General features: G+C 50.6%; 1 protein-coding gene across 23 annotated transcripts in view; it reads left to right on the top strand.

Annotated features, from left to right (window-relative positions):
- Positions 1-17,791, top strand: part of CLEC16A (C-type lectin domain containing 16A) — a 234,140-nt gene that overhangs the window by 201,841 nt on the left and 14,508 nt on the right. For 2 of the 23 annotated variants that reach the window (XM_081560419.1, XM_081560418.1), the window contains exons 22-23: positions 7,520-7,628; positions 8,042-8,190. The exons of 19 other annotated variants lie outside the window; for them this stretch is intronic. In XM_081560419.1, the coding sequence (XP_081416545.1) occupies positions 7,520-7,628; positions 8,042-8,099 (167 nt within the window). In that variant the 3' untranslated portion in view covers positions 8,100-8,190. Of the gene's footprint in view, positions 1-7,519; positions 7,629-8,041; positions 8,191-17,791 lie in introns of those variants that run through there. 2 more of the 23 variants (XM_081560423.1, XM_081560422.1) reach the window with 1 other exon arrangement.

Below are 17,791 nucleotides of genomic sequence, written 5' to 3'. Positions count from 1 at the left end.
GAGTTCACTCATCCTTTTTCAGGGTTGTGTAATATTCTGTAATGTGGATCCATGTGTTCCTTTCTCTGGGCATTTTGATTGTTTCCTGGTTTGCCATCCCAGACACTGCTGCAGTGGGCACCCTTGGATGCGCATGCAGCCGAGGATCAGAACTGCTGTGTTGTCTGGGTTTTTTGCTTTGTTTTGTTTGTTGGTTTTTCCCTTCTCCCTACCCCCACATGCCTGCTATTCCCTATACAACAGAGGATCCTTTTTTCTTTTTTTTGTAATTTAACTATAGTTGATTTATAATATTATGTTAGATTCAGGCATGCAGCTTCAGATTCTTTTTCATTACAGGTTATTATGAGATATTGAATGTAGTGCCCTGTGTGTATAGAGACTCTTTGTTGTATAAGGGTTGGTTTTTGTTGGGTTTTGTTTTTAGGGGGGTTTTTTGTACTTCTTATTTTGTGTTGGAGTATAGGCTTCCTTCATAGCTCAGTTGGTAAAGAGTCCACCTGCAATGCAGGAGACCCCAGTTTGATTCCTGGGCTGGGAAGATCCCCTGGAGAAGGGATAGGCTACCTACTCCAGTATTCTTGGGCTTCCCTGGTGGCTCAGCTGGTAAAGAATCTGCCTGCAATGCAGGAGACCTGAGTTCGATCCCTGGGTTGGAAAGATCCCCTGGAGAAGGGAAAGGCTACCCACTGCAGTATTCTAGCCTAGAGAAGTCCATGGATTGTGTAGTCCATGGGGTCGAAAAGAGTCGGACACAACAGAGCGACTTTCACTTCATTGTTTCTTGTTATGGCCAGTTGGGCTTTCCAGGTGATGCTAGTGGTAAAGAATCTGCTTGCAATGCAGGAGACACAGGGGATGCAGGTTTGATCCCTGGGTCAGACAGATCCCCTGGAGGAGGGCACAGCAACCCACTCCAGTATTCTGGCCTGGAGAATCCCATGGACAGAGGAGCCTGGAGGGCTGTGGTCCATAGAGTCGCACAGAGTCAGACACAACCGAAGCGACTTAGCACGTATGTATGCACGGTCGATTAGCAATGTTGTGATAGTTTCAGGTGAACAGTGAAGGGAATCGGCCATACAGAAACGTGGATCCATTCTCCCCTCAACCCCACTCCCCTCCAGCTACCACATAAAGTTGAGCAGAGTCCTCTGTGCTCTACAGTAAGTCCTTGTTGGTTATCCGTTATAAATACTGCAGTGTGTACATGTCCATCCCAAACTTCCTAACTGTCCCTTCCACCCCAGCAACCATAAGCTCATTCTCTAAGTCTGTGAGTCTTTTTCTAAGGGTTATTTTTAATGACTTTGCTATCATGCCAGAAGCATTTCCCCAGGCTGCCAAACACCCCTTCCTAGTACCTCATTTTCAAGGGCTACATAATAGTCTGGGTCTGAGTATTCATTTCTTACAGCTGCTGTGACAAAGTACCACAAACTGGGTGGCCTCAAACATCAGAAATATCAGTTCAGTTTAGTCACTCAGTCGTGTCCGACTCTTTGAGACCCCATGAACTGCAGCACGCCAGGCCTCTCTGTCCATCACCAACTCCCGGAGTCTACCCAAACCCATGTCCATCGAGTCAGTGATGCCATCCAACCATCTCATCCTCTGTCATCCCCTTCTCCTCCCGCCCCCAATCCTACCCAGCATTAGGGTCTTTTCCAATGAGTCAACCCTTCGCATGAGGTGGCCAAAGTATTGGAGTTTCAACTTCAACATCAGACCTTCCAGTGAACACCCAGGATTGATCTCTTTTAGGATGGACTGGTTGGATCTCCTTGCAGTCCAAGGGACTCTCAAGAGTCTTCTCCAACACCACAGCTCAAAAGCATCAATCCTTTGGCACTCAGCTTTCTTCACCGTCCAACTCTCACATCCATACACGACCACTGGAAAAACCATAGCCTTGACTAGACGGACTTTTGTTGGCAAAGTAATGTCTCTGCTTTTAAATATGCTATCTAGGTTGGTCATAACCTTCCTTCCAAGGAGTAAGCGTCTTTTAATTTCATGGCTGCAGTCACCATCAACAGTGATTCTGGAGCCCCCAAAAATAAAGTCTGACACTATTTCCACTGTTTCCCCATCTATTTCCCATGAAGTGATGGGACCAGATGCCATGATCTTAGTTTTCTGAACGTTGAGCTTTAAGCCAACTTTTTCACTCTCCTCTTTCACCTTCATCAAGAGGCTCTTTAGTTCTTCTTCACTTTCTGCCATAAGGGTGGTGTCATCCGCATATCTGAGGTTATTGATATTTCTCCCGGCAATCTTGATTCCAGCTTGTGTTTCTTCCAGCCCAGTGTTTCTCATGATGTACTCTGCATCAGAAATATATTGTCTCACAGTTCTGAGGGTGAGGCGCTTCCCTGGTGGCTCAGCTGGTAGAGAATCCGCCAGCAATGCAGGAGACTCTGGTTTGATTCTTGAGTCGGATAGATCCCCTGGAGAAGGGAAAGGCTACCCACTCCGGTGTTTTTGGGCTTTCCTGGTGACTCTGATGGTAAAGAATCTGCCTGCTATGTGGGAGAACTGGGTTCAATCCCTGGGTTGGAAACATCCTGGTGAAGGGAACAGCTACCCACTCCAGTATTCTGGCCTGAAGAATTCCATGAACAGAGGAACCTGGCAGACTATAGTCCACGGGATCACAAGATGTCAGACATGACTTAAAAACTGAGCATTCACACACACAGGTTGTTTCTACTGTGTTGTGAACCACCCTGAGATGAACATCCTTACACAGAAACCTTTGTCCAGGTTTCCAGTGATTCCTTTAGAAACCATTCTTTAGTACTAACTGGAATGCCTGTACCTAAGGCTTTTTTTTGTTTTTTTCTGGCCTTGTCAATCGGCTTTTGGGATCTTGGTTCCCTGACCAGGAATCAAGCTGTGTCCCTTGTATTGGAAGCACAGAATCTTAACCACTGGACCATCAGGGAGATCCTTTAAGGCTCTTGAGAGCCCCTTGCTAGGTTGCTTTCCAGAAAGCAAAGTGGGGGATACCCCTCAGGCCCCACCTGGACCCCATATGTTCATCCCCTAGGGCTCTCCAGAGATGCCAGCCTGCTCAGTCCCCCAAGGCAAGTCCTCTCCATGGCAGGTGGGCATGTGCTACCAGCGTCAGCACGCACATCCTTTCTAGCAAGACTCATTTTTATTTTATTTCTTATTCCTGCCAAAGGGAGAGAGAGAGAAAGCCCACAGGTTAACAGTAAATAGAAACCATAGCTCCAAGTGCATGTTCAGGGCATGTTCTCTTGCAACCACGTCTACAAGTAACGGTTTCAAAGATATCAGGCATGAAATCAATCAGTGAGATTTCACTCACAGGGCAGCTTGCCAAGCAAGACCAGGAGAGAAAAGTAAGTCCTCTGGTCAGTTCAGTCTGTAAGCCCCTGGGCGGTCTACATCATCTCACTCCCCGCAACGGCAATCACGTGACACCGCTTTGGGAGGCAGACTGGCCAGGGAGCGGGTGGCCAGGAGCCATTCAAAACCAGCCAACCTGAAGGCTTCTGGGGGTAAATTTTGAGAGCTGGAGCCAGGTGAAGACCTCGGGAGTTGGAGCTCATTTCATGGGGACTTCAGGGAGTGAGGCAGCAGAGGAACGTTGGAGGGAACCCCAGGAGGGTTTGTGTGAAGTGATGACCAGCAGGACGGGGCTGAGTGCTTGAAGACCGCCAGCGAGGAAGGGGCGTCCGAAGACAAGACGCTTCCCTCAGCATTGCAAGGGCCAACTGAGTGCAGAAACCAGAGCGCAGGATGTAGGGAAGGATAAATTTAGCCGGCATTTCAGGGGAAAACATCGATCTCAAATGTAGCCCTGTCTTTTAAAAGAAAGTGGAAGCTGCAGTACGGTCATTTGGGACAATTTCCCTTGAATAGATAAAAGCCCAGGAGAAAGGACCGCTTGTAGCCGGTTTATTCCTCCTGGTAGGTCCAGGGGATCTTCTTTGGACAGGAGGGCGGCTGGTTTCCCCCAGGGCGTGATGGATGGTCCACCCCCCACCCCCACTCCTTCCCCAGAAAAGGGGCCACCGCGTTGCCTTCTGGGAAGATTGGAGGTTTCTATTTCCAATCCAAAGTGTTGGTCCCCACAAGGAGTGGCGCCGGGCCCAGGCTTCGAGCTGGCCCGACTGCCGGCCAGGCTGGGGACATCTGATGAGCCTGTGTGTCAGCAGGACCACGGCCAGCCCCCGAGCCGGTTGTCCCGGCACCGAGCAGAGGACCTCTGGTGGCTGCAGACAGGGTTTGTTTATTTTTAAACCTGGTGCTTCTGACGCTCACATAACATGGCAGACATCTCCTTTCTACCTGGGTGAAGCTGAGGGAACCGTGGTTCCAACCCAACAAAAGAGCGCCTGTCTGAATGATGCTTCCCCAACCTCGCCCGCCCGGTGGCAACGGGCATCTTTATGCAGCCTCGCTCTGACACTGCTCCCTTGTTTGGAAGGGGAAGAGAGGCTGGTCTGTCAATATTTGGGGCACTAATCATCCGCGTTCGGGCGCCAGGGGTCATTGAAAGGCTGAGACGTTTCCAGGAATTCATGGCTCTAAAAACGTAGGGCTGACCGTAAAGGATTTCCAGCAAGGGTCTGAGAGAAAGAAACCCAAATCTCAGCCCCACCCCCACTCATTGTCCATTGTGTCTCGGATTCTTTGGAAGAAGTGAAGTCAATGCACACGGTGATGCGGGTCCAAGTTAATAATAAATGTGAAGGAAGGAGAAAGGATGCTCAATATTTAAACATTGCAGAGCGCCTGGTTTGGTTTGCCAGCCACTGCCCTCCGCCCGCTTCCTGGACGGGTCTGTAAAACCCAGCGTCTTTTTCCCTAACTCTGCAGCCGGTGCTGTAGAGACAGAGGAAAACGGAGCCTTCTCTAGGCAACCCCAGAGCGGCAGTATTTCTGCTTGTTTTCTGCTGACTTTCTGAAGGGCAGGAAGAGTGATGACAGTGTGGACACAGGTTTTTCCGACTCATTCGGCATTCAGAGGGAGTTTTTACACTTTTGGGTCATATCTAGAGTTGTCTTCATTTTCCTGTGTTACCTTCTCTTGGAGCTGGCTCGTATTTTAATATAAATTTTCTGCTTCTTTCCTACTTCTAGCTTAACCATGAGACATTACCATCACATTGAGGAAACATCTATCCAAGTATCCCCCTGCTAGATGCGCTCCTTAAAAGTTGCCTATGAGGCAGAATTCTGTGAATCAATTCCTTTTTTCTTCTTGACACACATTATATAAAAGGAAAAGCATTCCTTTGGGGGGAGGCAAAAAACATTTGGCCCCAAGACATAATAAAATCATGCTTAAGGATGCAGCAAACTTTAAAGTCTCTTAGTTAAAGGAAATCAATACTTTTATGATGAAATATTAATAATACTAAAAAAAAAATAAGTCAAAACTACAAATGCAGAACAGCCAGGATGATTGTAACATCGAACGCATTAGCTTAGCATTTGCAAGGAAGCAGAGAGGAGAAACCGGAGCTCACCTGAGAAGCCCCTCCAAGCCCCTTGTAAGCCTCCTTTTCAGGCATTTTCCATCGAGAAGACACACACCTCTCCTTAGGTGCCAGCATCATTCCTGAACATTTTGTTGAAGCTGCTGCCTTTTGGAAACAAAAAGATGAATCTGAGCCAGCGAGGGCCACACACACACGCACACGCACGCACACACAGATGTAATGGGAGCTGAGAAAAGGGAAAGCCGTGTGTTTGAACACACATCTGTTCCCCCCACCCTTCCTCCAGGAATCACCCCAGTGAAGGTCTTTAAGAGGGACAGATTCATATTAAGTTGAACCATATGAAATTTCTGATTTTATTGGTCATGCTCGTTGAATAGAGGCAATTTCAAACGGTTCCACAATGCACTCGACTCCCCAGCAAAGGAATACTAACATAACACACTCACTTGTGTCTTTTTTTTAATAGCGTTTTTTTTCCTTCCTTCTTTCTTTCCTTCCACATTTATTTGGCTCCGTCAGGTCTTAGTTGCATCATGGGGGAATCTCTCGCTGCAGCACACGGTCTCTAATTGTGGCAGGCGGGCTCCGGAGCACACAGGCTCGGCAGTTGTGGTGCTTGGGCTTAGTTGGTCCGTGGCACTTGGGATCTTAGTTCCCTGACCAGGGATCCAGCCTGTGTCAATCCTGCATTGGAATGTGGACTCAATCTCTGGACCACCAGGGAAATCCCCAATCAGGTGTGTCTAGAGCCCAAACATAACAGATGAGATTTCAAGAATCTAGGTGAAAGTAACAAGAAGCTCATTTTCTCATATATTGTTTTAATATGCATCCCTTATACTTAGATACTGACGTTACTTTCTAAAAGCCCTGCTTCTGTAATCTTTAGTTCTGACAGCGAACATAAGGAAGGATTCTGGTCTATGTTGTGTTGTTTTCTCTATTGAGCTGAGCCGTTGCTTCTGACACATCCCCCAGGTGTAAAGACCCTCCTAAAAACGAAAATCCCCAGTTCTTGTCTCACTGGGCCCAAATTCTAGTTGTACCATAAATGCCAGCTAAGTGGTCAAAGCAGCTTGTGCTAACTGAACCCTTAGACTGTCGCGACTTGTTCCCTCCTCTTGGGCCCTCTGAGGTGAGCTGTTGTCACCTGCTTTACACGTGAGAGCCATCGGCTTGTGGGCTAAGTGGTTCCCTCGAGGCCACATGGCCACGCGGGGTGCCCGGACCCCCAAACTCCCTTCACACCCATATCCTGTGTCCAGAGTGGGAACTACAGCTGCAGTCAAGTATCTGTTCTCAAATGTCCTCCCGCATAGCTGACAGAGCTCTGTCCCCCATCCACCTGGCAGCTTGTGTCACACAGCATTGCCAGGTCAGAAGGTGACAGTCATGTCCACTCAGCAACCTTGGTCATGGTTTTTGAAGCTTGCTCTGGGCTGTGTGTGGCTTCTCACACACTACCTGATCCTATCTGCCCCACGTAGTTCCAGATAGCATCTCCAGGTCTTACTGCCAGTGATGTGTCAGCCGACGTCATCGCCTGTCCGTCTGGCCTAACCCCAATCTATTAAGGCGCATGGCCAGAGACCCTGACGTGGCTCCACTGCAGGAGGGAGCCGCCCCACGGTCCTGCACACACGCACAGGGAACCAGGACCACAGGTGTGTGGGTGCTGTGGGAGTGTGTTAAGTACGTGTGGACTGCACGTGCAGAAGATCAAAACTGGTCCCCTGGTGCCCTTGCACAGGGCCCCCTTGTAGAACGTATGAGGCCGGGAGCATGTGTCAGCATGCGTCACCCACTTCTGGCCTGAGCGCACAGAGCAGGGCCAATGGGGTGGAGATTTGCTGGAAAGAATCAATGGTCCTTGGGCCACGGAGAACCTCAGGAGGGCTGAGCTGACCCAGCTCAGCCCTGGCCAGTGGTTCTGGCCTCCTACTGGGGCCGGGAGTCTGGGGTTCATGACCCGCTCCCTGCATCTGGAAGCACCCCCGATCACTGTCTAACGGGCCTCCCTCTCGCTGCTCTTTCAGCCATGTTTCCTGCCTCACTTAAGAGGCAGCCGGGATGGCCACTGGTGGGCTTTCTAATGCCTCTGCTGAGAGACTGTTATGGAGCTCTCTTCTCACTATTGTATAGACGGTAATGTCATTGGAAGAGGGCAGGGGCTGGGCAAGGCAGGGCCCTGGCCCTTGGGAACAGAGCCCAAGTCCTGGCCACTTTCAGGGGACGCTCCTCCAAGAGATTCTTGGAGATCTAGTCCAGCGTGGTCCCCACCTGCCGGCAGCGCCCCCCCAACCCCACACCACTGTGACCTGGAGAGGAGCTCATGTCCAAGGCAGTATAGGGACACCAGCACACGAGGGGCTGACGTTCACATGGCCCCAACACCCCTGGGCAGCCAGAGGGCTGCTTAGACCCCAGGTCTCTTCCGTGGGTGGCAGCCCCCACAGGCAGGCTTCACCTGAGAACAAAAGCAGTTTGAGGGGCAGAGCTGGGACCGAGAGAGCACAAAGAAAACAAGATACTGAAAGACCACTTTTTCTTTCCTGCAGGTTTTCAAGTATAGTCTTTAAAATCCAGGAGGATTTATCTGAGGATAAACAGCTGTAGGTTAAAAGATTCTGCAAGTTTCCAGCTATTTTTATATGTTGGACATGTTATCCCCTAAAAAAAAGCAACCGGAAATAAAAGTCTTTAAGTATTTTGAGGTCCTGCCGGTCAGTGATGGAGGCCGTCGCCTGTGGTGAAGTTGTTCAGGCACAGCCGAGGGAGGCCATAGAAACGCCCTCTTCCCAGAGCAGCCCCCTGGGCCAGGTGGGAAGTGCACACAAAGATCAGAAATCGCTCAGGGTCACCGTTGCGGGGTGGCCATGTTTTTGGCCCTAGAGCCCAGAGTTTTGTGCCCACAACCCTGAAACAGTAAATCATGTGACTCACTATGGAGAGACAGAGGAGGGTCCTGTTGGTGGATCCTTTTATTTTTGTGCAAATTCCTTAGAGGAGGCCTAAATGAACGCCTGGCCACTCATGGCCCAGTGGGTGCACTGCTGTTGAACTTGACTCTGAAGCCCCCCCATGTTCTTTGAACAGTTACAGGCACTTTGGCGTTGCTAGTTGGGGGTTTAATTGCTAAGTCGTGCTTGACTCCTTGCGACCCCATAGACTGTAGCCCACCAGGCTCCTCTGTCCATGGGATTTCCCAGGCGAGAATACTGCTGTGGGTTGCCATTTCCTCCTCCAGGGGATCTTCCCCACCCGGGGATGAAACCTGGGTCTCCTGCATTGCAGGTGGATTCTTTACCAACTGAGCCACCAGGGTGCAGCCCCCAGCTGACTAGCTCCCTGCCCCCACTGCTGGACATTGCTCTCATCTAGGGGGGGAAGCGGAGGGGGAGGGGGAAGGTATGAGCTCCAATGGGATCCTCTGATATCGCTGGTAGACCCTGCAGACCACATACAGTCCATCCAGAGCCACCCGAAAGTGGAGTCCCACACCCCGTCTTAGCCCTGCGCCTCCTCTCTGGCCTCAGGGCCTAGGCAGGCTGCGCTGGGGGGAGGTGAAGGGGCCCAGCGAGGAAGGAGCCAGCAAGGGTGGGGGAAATCGGGCCACGGCTGCACTTGCCGTCTTCAGCTTTGTGCGCGAGGTCATGGGGCCAATTGATTATTTTTACTGTTTCCCAGCATCGAGGAGCGGTGAGAAAAATACGGACACTGCATCCTCACAACCTGAGCCAGGGCCCTGGGGTGAATTTACTAATGAAAGACAGACGTTGGCGGGGGGAACCTCCCACCCCCGCGGTCCTCATTTCAGCCAAGACTGTCGAGAAGCAAGGCTTGGTTTTTGTCAGGGTGGACGGCTCTTCCCCCCCCCCCACCAAGTCTTGGATCTTTGTCCTGAAAGAGGTCTCTTGGAAACTGGGTTTCTTTGAAGCACATCCATATGAGCCTTCATTGACTCAGGGTCATGTCATTCAGACTCAGAAGGCCCACATGTCAGGAGCTCAGCCTTGATGCCCCTGGTCTCAGCTGACAGAGACCACGCACACAGGAGACACACTTGGTTTGGTTTGCCTGGGGCTTGCCTGCTTCTTTTTTTAAAAAAAAGAAATGTGAAGTGAATTGTCAGCAATTTGAAAAATCAGGAAGTTTTACACTAAAATCCAGATACCCAGCTTCTCCTGAGGAACAGAAAGCTGTGGCCACTTTCTCAGGCAGCAGTAGTCAGAGGGGCTGCAGAGCTGTAGTTTCCAGTTTTCTGCAGTCTCCCCCACTCCCTGTTGTATCCCCTACACAGGCTGAATGCCCCATTCATTTTTCTGATAGAAGAGAGCGATTTCTCAGTGCCCACGTCTCAATCAAACAAGGGAAAACAGATGGCAAGTGGAGGAGACTGTCTGCCTTTCACTCCTCACCTCTCCTCTTTCACCACTTTTACCCATCCAGCCCTTGGTGCTTGAGTTTGCAGCCTGTAGACTCGAGGCATTGAGCCACCCACCTGACCTGTCTGAGATTTTCATAGGTAGGCTCTACAGAGGTTCTAGAAGAGAAAGAAGGGAAGCCTACTCTTAATCAGGCACCCTGCAGCCAGGGCAGTTCTGTTTTCATCTTGCGTATAGACTATAATTTCACTGTCAAGATAAAAAAAAAAAAAGCAAAATGCTGTGATGTGGCATTATCTTTTCAGAACAAGGCTCCGTCTCCAGCCAGGCAGCTGATTCTTCCATGAAACTGCCTTCAGGGTCCTTGCCCAGGAGGGTGTAATGGGACAGGAATCTCGAATATGAGCTGGGATATCATGAGAGCTCGGTCACCTAGGACAGTCTTCCTTGAGGTCTTGACCCCCCAGGAAGTGAGAGCCAAGTGGTGATGTCAGTCTCCCCTCGCTGGAAATCGTTCTGATGTAACTTGTCACTTTCCATTCACCTTTATTGTTGGAGTCTCACCGTTTAGTTTGTATTTTCATGGCTTTCAGTATTTAGTAGTTTTAGTATTTAGTAGCCATGGCATTTATTTGGGTTTGGTTTTTAAGATGTCAGCCGCCTTGCATCCTTCCTGGAAGCAGGTGATCTGTATGAGTGCCTGTAACAGGTGAGGCTCTGGGGTGAGGTTGGTGCCATTCAGTGGTCACAGTCTCTGAGATGAAGTCTAAGCCAGTGGGGTTCCTTCCCCTTTAGCTCTATGAAAGGTCCCCGTTGAATCTCCCACATGCTCAGGTAGTTATCAGATTTTCCAGTCTTCAACCTGATAGAGTGGCACGTCAGTCACATAACCAATATCTCTTATATAGAATCATAGTACGCAGAACAGCACAAGTTCTGGGCAGACCACAGAGGTCAGCTGGGGCCTCCCTGCTCCTCGGGGATTTGGGAAACTTTGGCTCAGACCCCCCAGTCCTCTTAACCGCACACGTGCAATCCTCCCCACTCTTGACTCTCTCGTGGTCCCGGCTGTTTCCAGGTCTTGGCCCTCGTGCGTCATCTCTGTGTGGCCTGGTGTGAACCCAGATGGGAACTCAGTTCCTTTCCTATGCACTCCCCAAAAAAGGCCACTTGCACCACAGAAGAAAAGAGCTGAAGGAGCATTGCCTAAAGATTGTGGGGTCTCAATTGCTCCTTCTCCTCTTTTTCCTTACTCTACCACCCCAGATTTCCCCCAGGAAGTGCAAGGCAGCTTTCCTTACCCCAGAAGCTTTGGGGGCCAGCCAGTCCCTTGTCCCTATGGAGCTCAGCTCACACCCCTGCATTACCAAAGCTTTTTTGCAACTGGCAGTAAAGATTAGGTCCAGCTGCACAGTAGAGAAAAACCCCAAACAGTTTATTTACCTCTAAGGGAGAGGAATCCTGGATGAAGGGAGTCAGGGGCTCCACAAAGGCATCAGGGACCCAAGATCCTTCCTGCCCAGTGCTCTGCTGTCCCTAATATGTCATTCATCCTTGTGGGCCGTGATAGCTACTGGAGTTCCAACCATTGCATCCATGTTTCAGGAAGCAGAATGGAGGAAAGCGTACCTCTTTCCTTTGAAGAACCCTTCCTAGAAACCAAACACGTCACTTTCACTTCTATCTCATTGGCCACCACTTAGTCACAGGGCTGTGCCTAGTTGCCAGATTCTATAATTTCAGATGAAGGGGAAAATCGGTACTGGGGGACAGCTCACAGTATCAGAAATACTGTGCAAAGTGCTCTGAACCCCCAGGGATTCCAGGTGCTAGCTGTTAAAATAATGATAGTTGTTGCACATAATAGCAAAGCAACTTTGCAGTCAAGTTTCTTTTGCCCTACTTGGGCATATGCCTTATGTGGGCTGATGGGGTCCCAAGGCTGGACAGGTTAGGCTTTGGGAGCACAGGGGAAAGAACAGTTAGCCCCACTGACTGCAGAAACTCTTGCCCAAGCTGGCCCAGAGCTGTCTGAGCCTTAAAAGAAAGGGAAGGGATTTGTGAAGACAGAAATGAGGCAAAAGGGAATTCCAGACCGAGGCAACAGCCTAGCTGAGGCCAAGAGCAAGTTGTGTGGTTTTTTTTTTTTTTTTTTTTTTTTGGCTGCACTGGGTCTTCATTGCTGTAACTGGGCTTTCTCTAGTTGCAGAGAGCGAGGCTACTGTCTAGTTTCGGTGCTCTGGCTTCTCATTGCAGTGGCTTCTTGTTGCGGAGCACGGACCCTAGGGCGCACAGGCTTCAGCGGTTGTAGCACATGGGCTCAGTTGCCCTGTGGCGTGCGGGATCTTCCCAGACCACACTGAATCCATGTTGCCTGCGTTGGCAGGCGGATTCTTGACCATTGGACCACCAGGGAGGTCTGAGCAACAGGTTCATGTCACTCAGTCTGAGACCTCCCTGGGCTGCAAGAGGCAGGGGCCCCATCTCCACAGGCCCTCCCCGGCCCCCACTGATTGGAAAGGTGAGGGGTAGAGCTGGAGGAAAGAGCTGACAAAAGTCACTGGGGGTTGGCACTTCCTTCTCCACGTCCCATGGATTTGACCAAGAATCCAAAGATAAAGAGCAGTGATTAATAACTGAAATGCCTATGAGCACCAGGCAAGTTGGGGAGGCGAAGGGAACTGCTCGCTTCTTCCAGTTGTTGCCACGTGGGAACAGGGCCCAGTGATGCCAGGTAGTCGTATTTTAAGAAGCCAGATACCCAGACTTGTATGTAGAATCTCCCAATGTATGAGTGGTAGTGCCTAAATCAAGCAAAGCACAAACAAGATGTGGGCAAAGCCAAACATACCTGTAAGCTTCTGGGCTGCAGTTGGCTAGTGCTGGACACTGCCTTCTGTGGCAACCTGCTCTCATGGGGAAAGCTTATTGGGTGTTCCACCCAAAGGCAACAGCATTGTTGTTGTGACTCAGTCGTGTCCGATTCTTTGCAACCCCATGGACTGCAGCACACCAGCCTTCCCTGTCCTTTACCATCTCCCAGAGTTTGCTCAAATTCACATCCATTGAGTCAGTGATGCCATCCAACCATCTCATCCTCATCAATTCGAAAGCATCAACTCTTTGATGCTCAGCCTTCTTTATGATCCAGCTGTTGCATCCGTGCACGACTACTGGACATAGATTTGACTATCTGGACTTTTGTCGGCAAAGTGATGTCTCTGCTTTTTAATATGCTGTCTAGGTTTGTCAGCAATAGTGATGCACAATGTACATTCAGGGTGCACTTTTCAGTGTCTTCCGCTTTCCCCATGTCCCCAAAAGGCTGTGGGATTCAAATCAAATTCAGATTTATAGGGAAAAAGAAAACTGACCATTTAAGCACAGAGAGCCTCACTCACTGTACTGTGTTTCTCATAGAAACGTGCAGACCCATGGAGAATGGGGGAGCCCATCCAAGATCATGAGGGGTCCTGACCTACAGACCAGCCCTCCCTCTATCAGCAGACCTAAAATAGCAGACTGACCTTTTCATGGTATTTTTTGTGTGTGCTTGACAAACGCCAAAGTGTTACTCATGAGTTCATCTTCCCAGAATAACTGTCAGAACAGGGCCAGAGGGCAGCAGGAAGACCCCGGCCTGACCCTGTAAAGCCTGGGGCTCCTGGAAAGCGGGGAATGCATTTCATCATTGTCCCACCTGCTATGGAGCATCGCATCTGACCGCAGCTATGGGCAGGTTCTTAGTGATTCGGGGGAGAGTGCTCCGGAGGCCAGAAGAGATTGAAGGTCTGTGTTAGGGACCCGGCAGCTTCCGCCTGCCCGGGTGCTTTCCTTCATCCTTCCCCTCTTTTTCTGGTTTAAAATGCTGTATGTGGTAGAAGTCTTGGAAAATTCAGACAAGCACAAAAACATTAAAGTAAAACTCACCCTAGTTAAACCACCTGGTGCTCCCACGACTTCCACTCCAGTCTGTTTGCTCTGCTCCCGTTACAAGGAGAGGGCTTCCCTGGTGACTCAGTTGGTAAAGAGTGTGCCTGCAATGTGGGAGACCCAGGTTCAATCCCTGGGTCGGAAGATTCCCTGGAGAAGGAGATGACAACCCACTCCAGTGTGCTTGCCCGGAAAATCCCATGGATGGAGAAGCCTGGCAGGCTACAGTCCATGGGGTTGCAAAGAGTCGGACATGACTGAGCAACTAACACTTTTCTTTCCGTACAAGGAGAGAGATAGAGCCTGGATTTTATTTATTTATTTATTTATTTTGTGACAAGTTTGAGATGAATTGGCAGCAACTTTTTTTTTTTTAATGAGGAAAGTCTTTTTTTTTTTTAATTTTTGGCTGCACTACATCTTCAGTGCTTTTCGAGGGCTTTCTCTAGTTGCAGCCCATGGGCTTAGTTGCTCCATGGCATGTGGAATCTTCCCAGTTGTTGTTGTTCAGTCCCTCACTCGTGTCCAACTCCTTGCAACCCCCTGGACTGCAGCACACCAGGCTTCCCTGTCTCCCGGCGTTTGCTCAAACTCACGTCCATTGAGTTGGTGATGCCATCCATCCAACCATGGATGAGATCAGGTGAGATCCAACCGTCTCATCCTCTGGCGCCCTCTTCTTCTGCCCTCAGTCTTTCCCAGCATCAGGGTCTTTTCCAATGAGTTGGCTCTTCGAATCAGGTGGCCAAAATATTGGAGCTTCAGCATCAGCATCAGTCCTTCCAATGAATATTCAGGGTTAATTTCCTTTAGGAATGACTGGTTTGATCTTCTTTCAATCAAAGGGACTCTCAAGAGCCTTCTCCAGCACTACAATTCCAAAGCTTCAGTTCTTCGGCGCTCAGCCTTCTTTATGGTCCAACTTTCACATCCGCACATGACTACTGGAAAAACCATAGCTTTGACTATCTGGACCTTTGTCCGTAAAGTGATGTCTCTGCTGTTTAATATGCTGCCTAGGTTTATCATAGCTTTTCTTCCAGGGAGCAAGCATCTTTTAATTTCATGGCTACAGTCACCATCTGCAGTGATTTTGGAGCCCAAGAAAGTAAAATCTGTCACTGTTTCCACTTTTTCCCCTTCTCTTTGCCATAAAGTGATGGGACTAGATGCCGTGATCTTAGCTTTTTCCCTTCCCAGACCAGGGGTCAAACCCATGTCCCCTACATCGAAAGGCAGATATTTTTTGTTTTTAATTTTTTATACAACAGTGGGAGCAGATGGGACATGCTTTTTTAAACCTTCTTTTATTTACTATGTCTTGAGTGTTTCCCTCCACACTTCATCTTCTTTTATACCAGCGTGTTTGACAGCTGCCCAAGATTTCATCATCCGGGCGTAGGAGGATTTATTTGGTTTTTGTCTAATTGGTGCATGCTTCAGATGTCACCAGTTCCCTGTCACATGCACCAATGCTTTGAATATCTGTGCACCCACCCACAGTGCCTTCACAGCATCAATTTCTAAAGGTGGGATCAGCCGGATGGTATGAAAATCCATATGGCCTTTCCGTTCACATCTCACAGGCTATTCTTGAGACCATCTCGGGAAGAGCCAAGAATTTTATCTGCTGGAGGAGCTCTCACAGAGGCCTGTTTGCCCATGCCCTGGTCCCATGATCTCTGGTGCATCTGTGAGTTTGCAAGTACTTGGCAACCCATGTGTGTTTAACTCACGCCCAGAGAGCCCATTGGCACTCCCGGCAAAGCTAGTTCATCGAGAACAGGATGAAGCAAGAGCGGGAGGCCCAGAGCCCTGAACACAGGCACTTTTCCTGAGTTTCTGCTGAGCCCTTGGCCGAACCAGCTCTCAAAGTGTTGCCAGCTCGATTTGGGGAGGAGCCCCAGGAAATTGCACAGGGAGTCTGGGCACTGAGCTAAAAAGTAAACAAACAAACAGAAAACATCACTGAGGCTTTCTGGGTCCCCGTGCCATGGAAGGAAAGGAGCTGAATTTTTATAGCAGCAGACGAGGGAAAGATGCCTTCAGTTGCCTCCACTCAGCTAGACCCGCAAATGGGTGCTATCGGCAGTTGGTGGGGTTTTCTTTTTTCTCTAACTCTTAGCGCCTACAGGAGGTGCACTGTATTTTTTGTCCATCTATGGCTTGACCCCTAATCCATTCCCTACATGAAGGAACTTTGCTGTCCTGACTGCAGTCTCAGCATCTCTTCAGCTCCCCTACGCACTCCATCCCACATGTCTTACCATAATAAATCAGGGCTTTAAAGAGCTTGAGAGAGAAGACGCGTGTCTTAAGAGAAGGGCTAGGTGACCACCTTGGTGACCGCCAAACCATCCAGGCTGGGGCATCGTCCAGAGTGTAACAGGGTCGGCTTACCCTCAATTCAGTTCCCATACTCTCGGGCCCCCTCTATTCACCGTTCTGATAAATAAGCCACTCGGGGAAAGCCATCCTGACATTTTGATTTGTTAGGGAGTGATTCATTTTCGAGGCAAGTAAACAGCTTGTATACTTGGGGGTTTACCGCTTGAAGTGATTAAGAAGTCAGCTACTATTAAGCTGGTTCTGTGGAGCTGTGGCTGCCCACACCCCTCCCCACCCCCTGGAATCTTCCTGACTCCTGTCTGGATTTGCCTTGATGTTCACTGTAGTTCAGCTGAGGCCCCCGCCCCCACCTCCCCAGCCACCAGCACTGCACACAGTCCGTCACTCCATGCCTCTTCCTGAGAAGTCCTGCTGTGCTCCGCGGAGGGCGGGGGCAGGGAGCTCACCCGCCAAACTCCCTCCAGGCCTCACATCCGCATGCCATCACATCGCTGGGGGTATAAATAGACCCAGCTTTTGATCCTCAGACAAAAATAATTTTATGCAAACATTAGTACAAAAGAGCTGCATCATGGCGGCAGCTGGGTGTGGGTTCCCCCAAGTCCTGAGGTGGGAACAGAGCATCGAGTCCCCTTGCAAACTCCCTCACCGCCCCCCACGCCACCCTCCCACCCCACCCTCCACCCCCCCCACCCCACCCCCCGCTCCACTCAGACCTACCTACCAAAGGGTGGAGGTAAGGAGGCTCAGAGAAGTGGGGAGACTGGCCAGGGCCCCGCCGCTGGCAAGCGAGTGGACCAGGATGGAGCCCAGGCTTCCCTGGTGCCCCCACCCTCTCCCAGGCCATGCCCGCTGTTCCCACCCAGGGCAGGGGAGCGAAGCATTTCAGGCTTTGGGGTCCCGCTGGCAGCCCCTCTTGCAGCAACTCGCCGTTGCCAGCATAGTTTGCGAGCAGCCGCAGGCAGAATGTACGCAAAGGGCCCAGCCGTGTTCCAGTCAAACTTGCCTTACCAAACAATCAGAGGGCCCTCGTTCTTGGACCCCTGCTGGACACGTGCCTGAGTTCTGAGCAAAGCCAGCTCAGGCCTGGAGAACCTGCTGGGAGAAGTGTGGTGGGCAAGCGTGAGGCTTGGGGCCAGGAGGAGTGCGCTCGGGCTGGAAAGGCTTGATGTGACTGGCCAGGAGGGTCAGGGTCCCTGCTGTCAGCGACGAGAAGGCCCTGCCCATGTCCCCACCCCAACTTGGTGCAGAAACAGGGGCACAGAGCTCCCAGAGGGCTGAAGCAGGAAACAGCACAGCCTGCCTGGGCTCCCAGGAGCGTCCACGAGGAGTCTCTTCCGTGGGACCTTCCCGAGCAGTTCTTGGATAAGATCAGGAGCCATGTCCCTTTAGAAAGTCAGGCTGTACAGGAGCAGGAGTCCCCCTCCGTGCGCTCCGGGGCGGCTCATGCAAAATAGTCCGCTCCCACCACGTGCCCAGCACCCAGGGCCGAGCAGGCTGGGTGGGCGTTCTCCCCTTGCACGCCCGCAGCAGCCGGGTCAGGAGAGGTTGATGACCGTCACCGCTCACGCTCACAGCTGGAACACGACACTGGGCGTGCATCCTGGCACTGAACCAGGCAGGGCTTGCCAGGGTCTGTGA

The sequence above is a fragment of the Giraffa tippelskirchi genome, chromosome 13 (assembly GCF_054371585.1).
Source record: "Giraffa tippelskirchi isolate mGirTip1 chromosome 13, T2T-mGirTip1v1.2.pri, whole genome shotgun sequence".
In the NCBI taxonomy this organism is placed as follows: Eukaryota; Metazoa; Chordata; class Mammalia; order Artiodactyla; family Giraffidae; genus Giraffa; species Giraffa tippelskirchi.
Note: the sequence above shows the minus strand (reverse complement) of the source record. Positions and strands in the feature narration are given on the sequence as shown.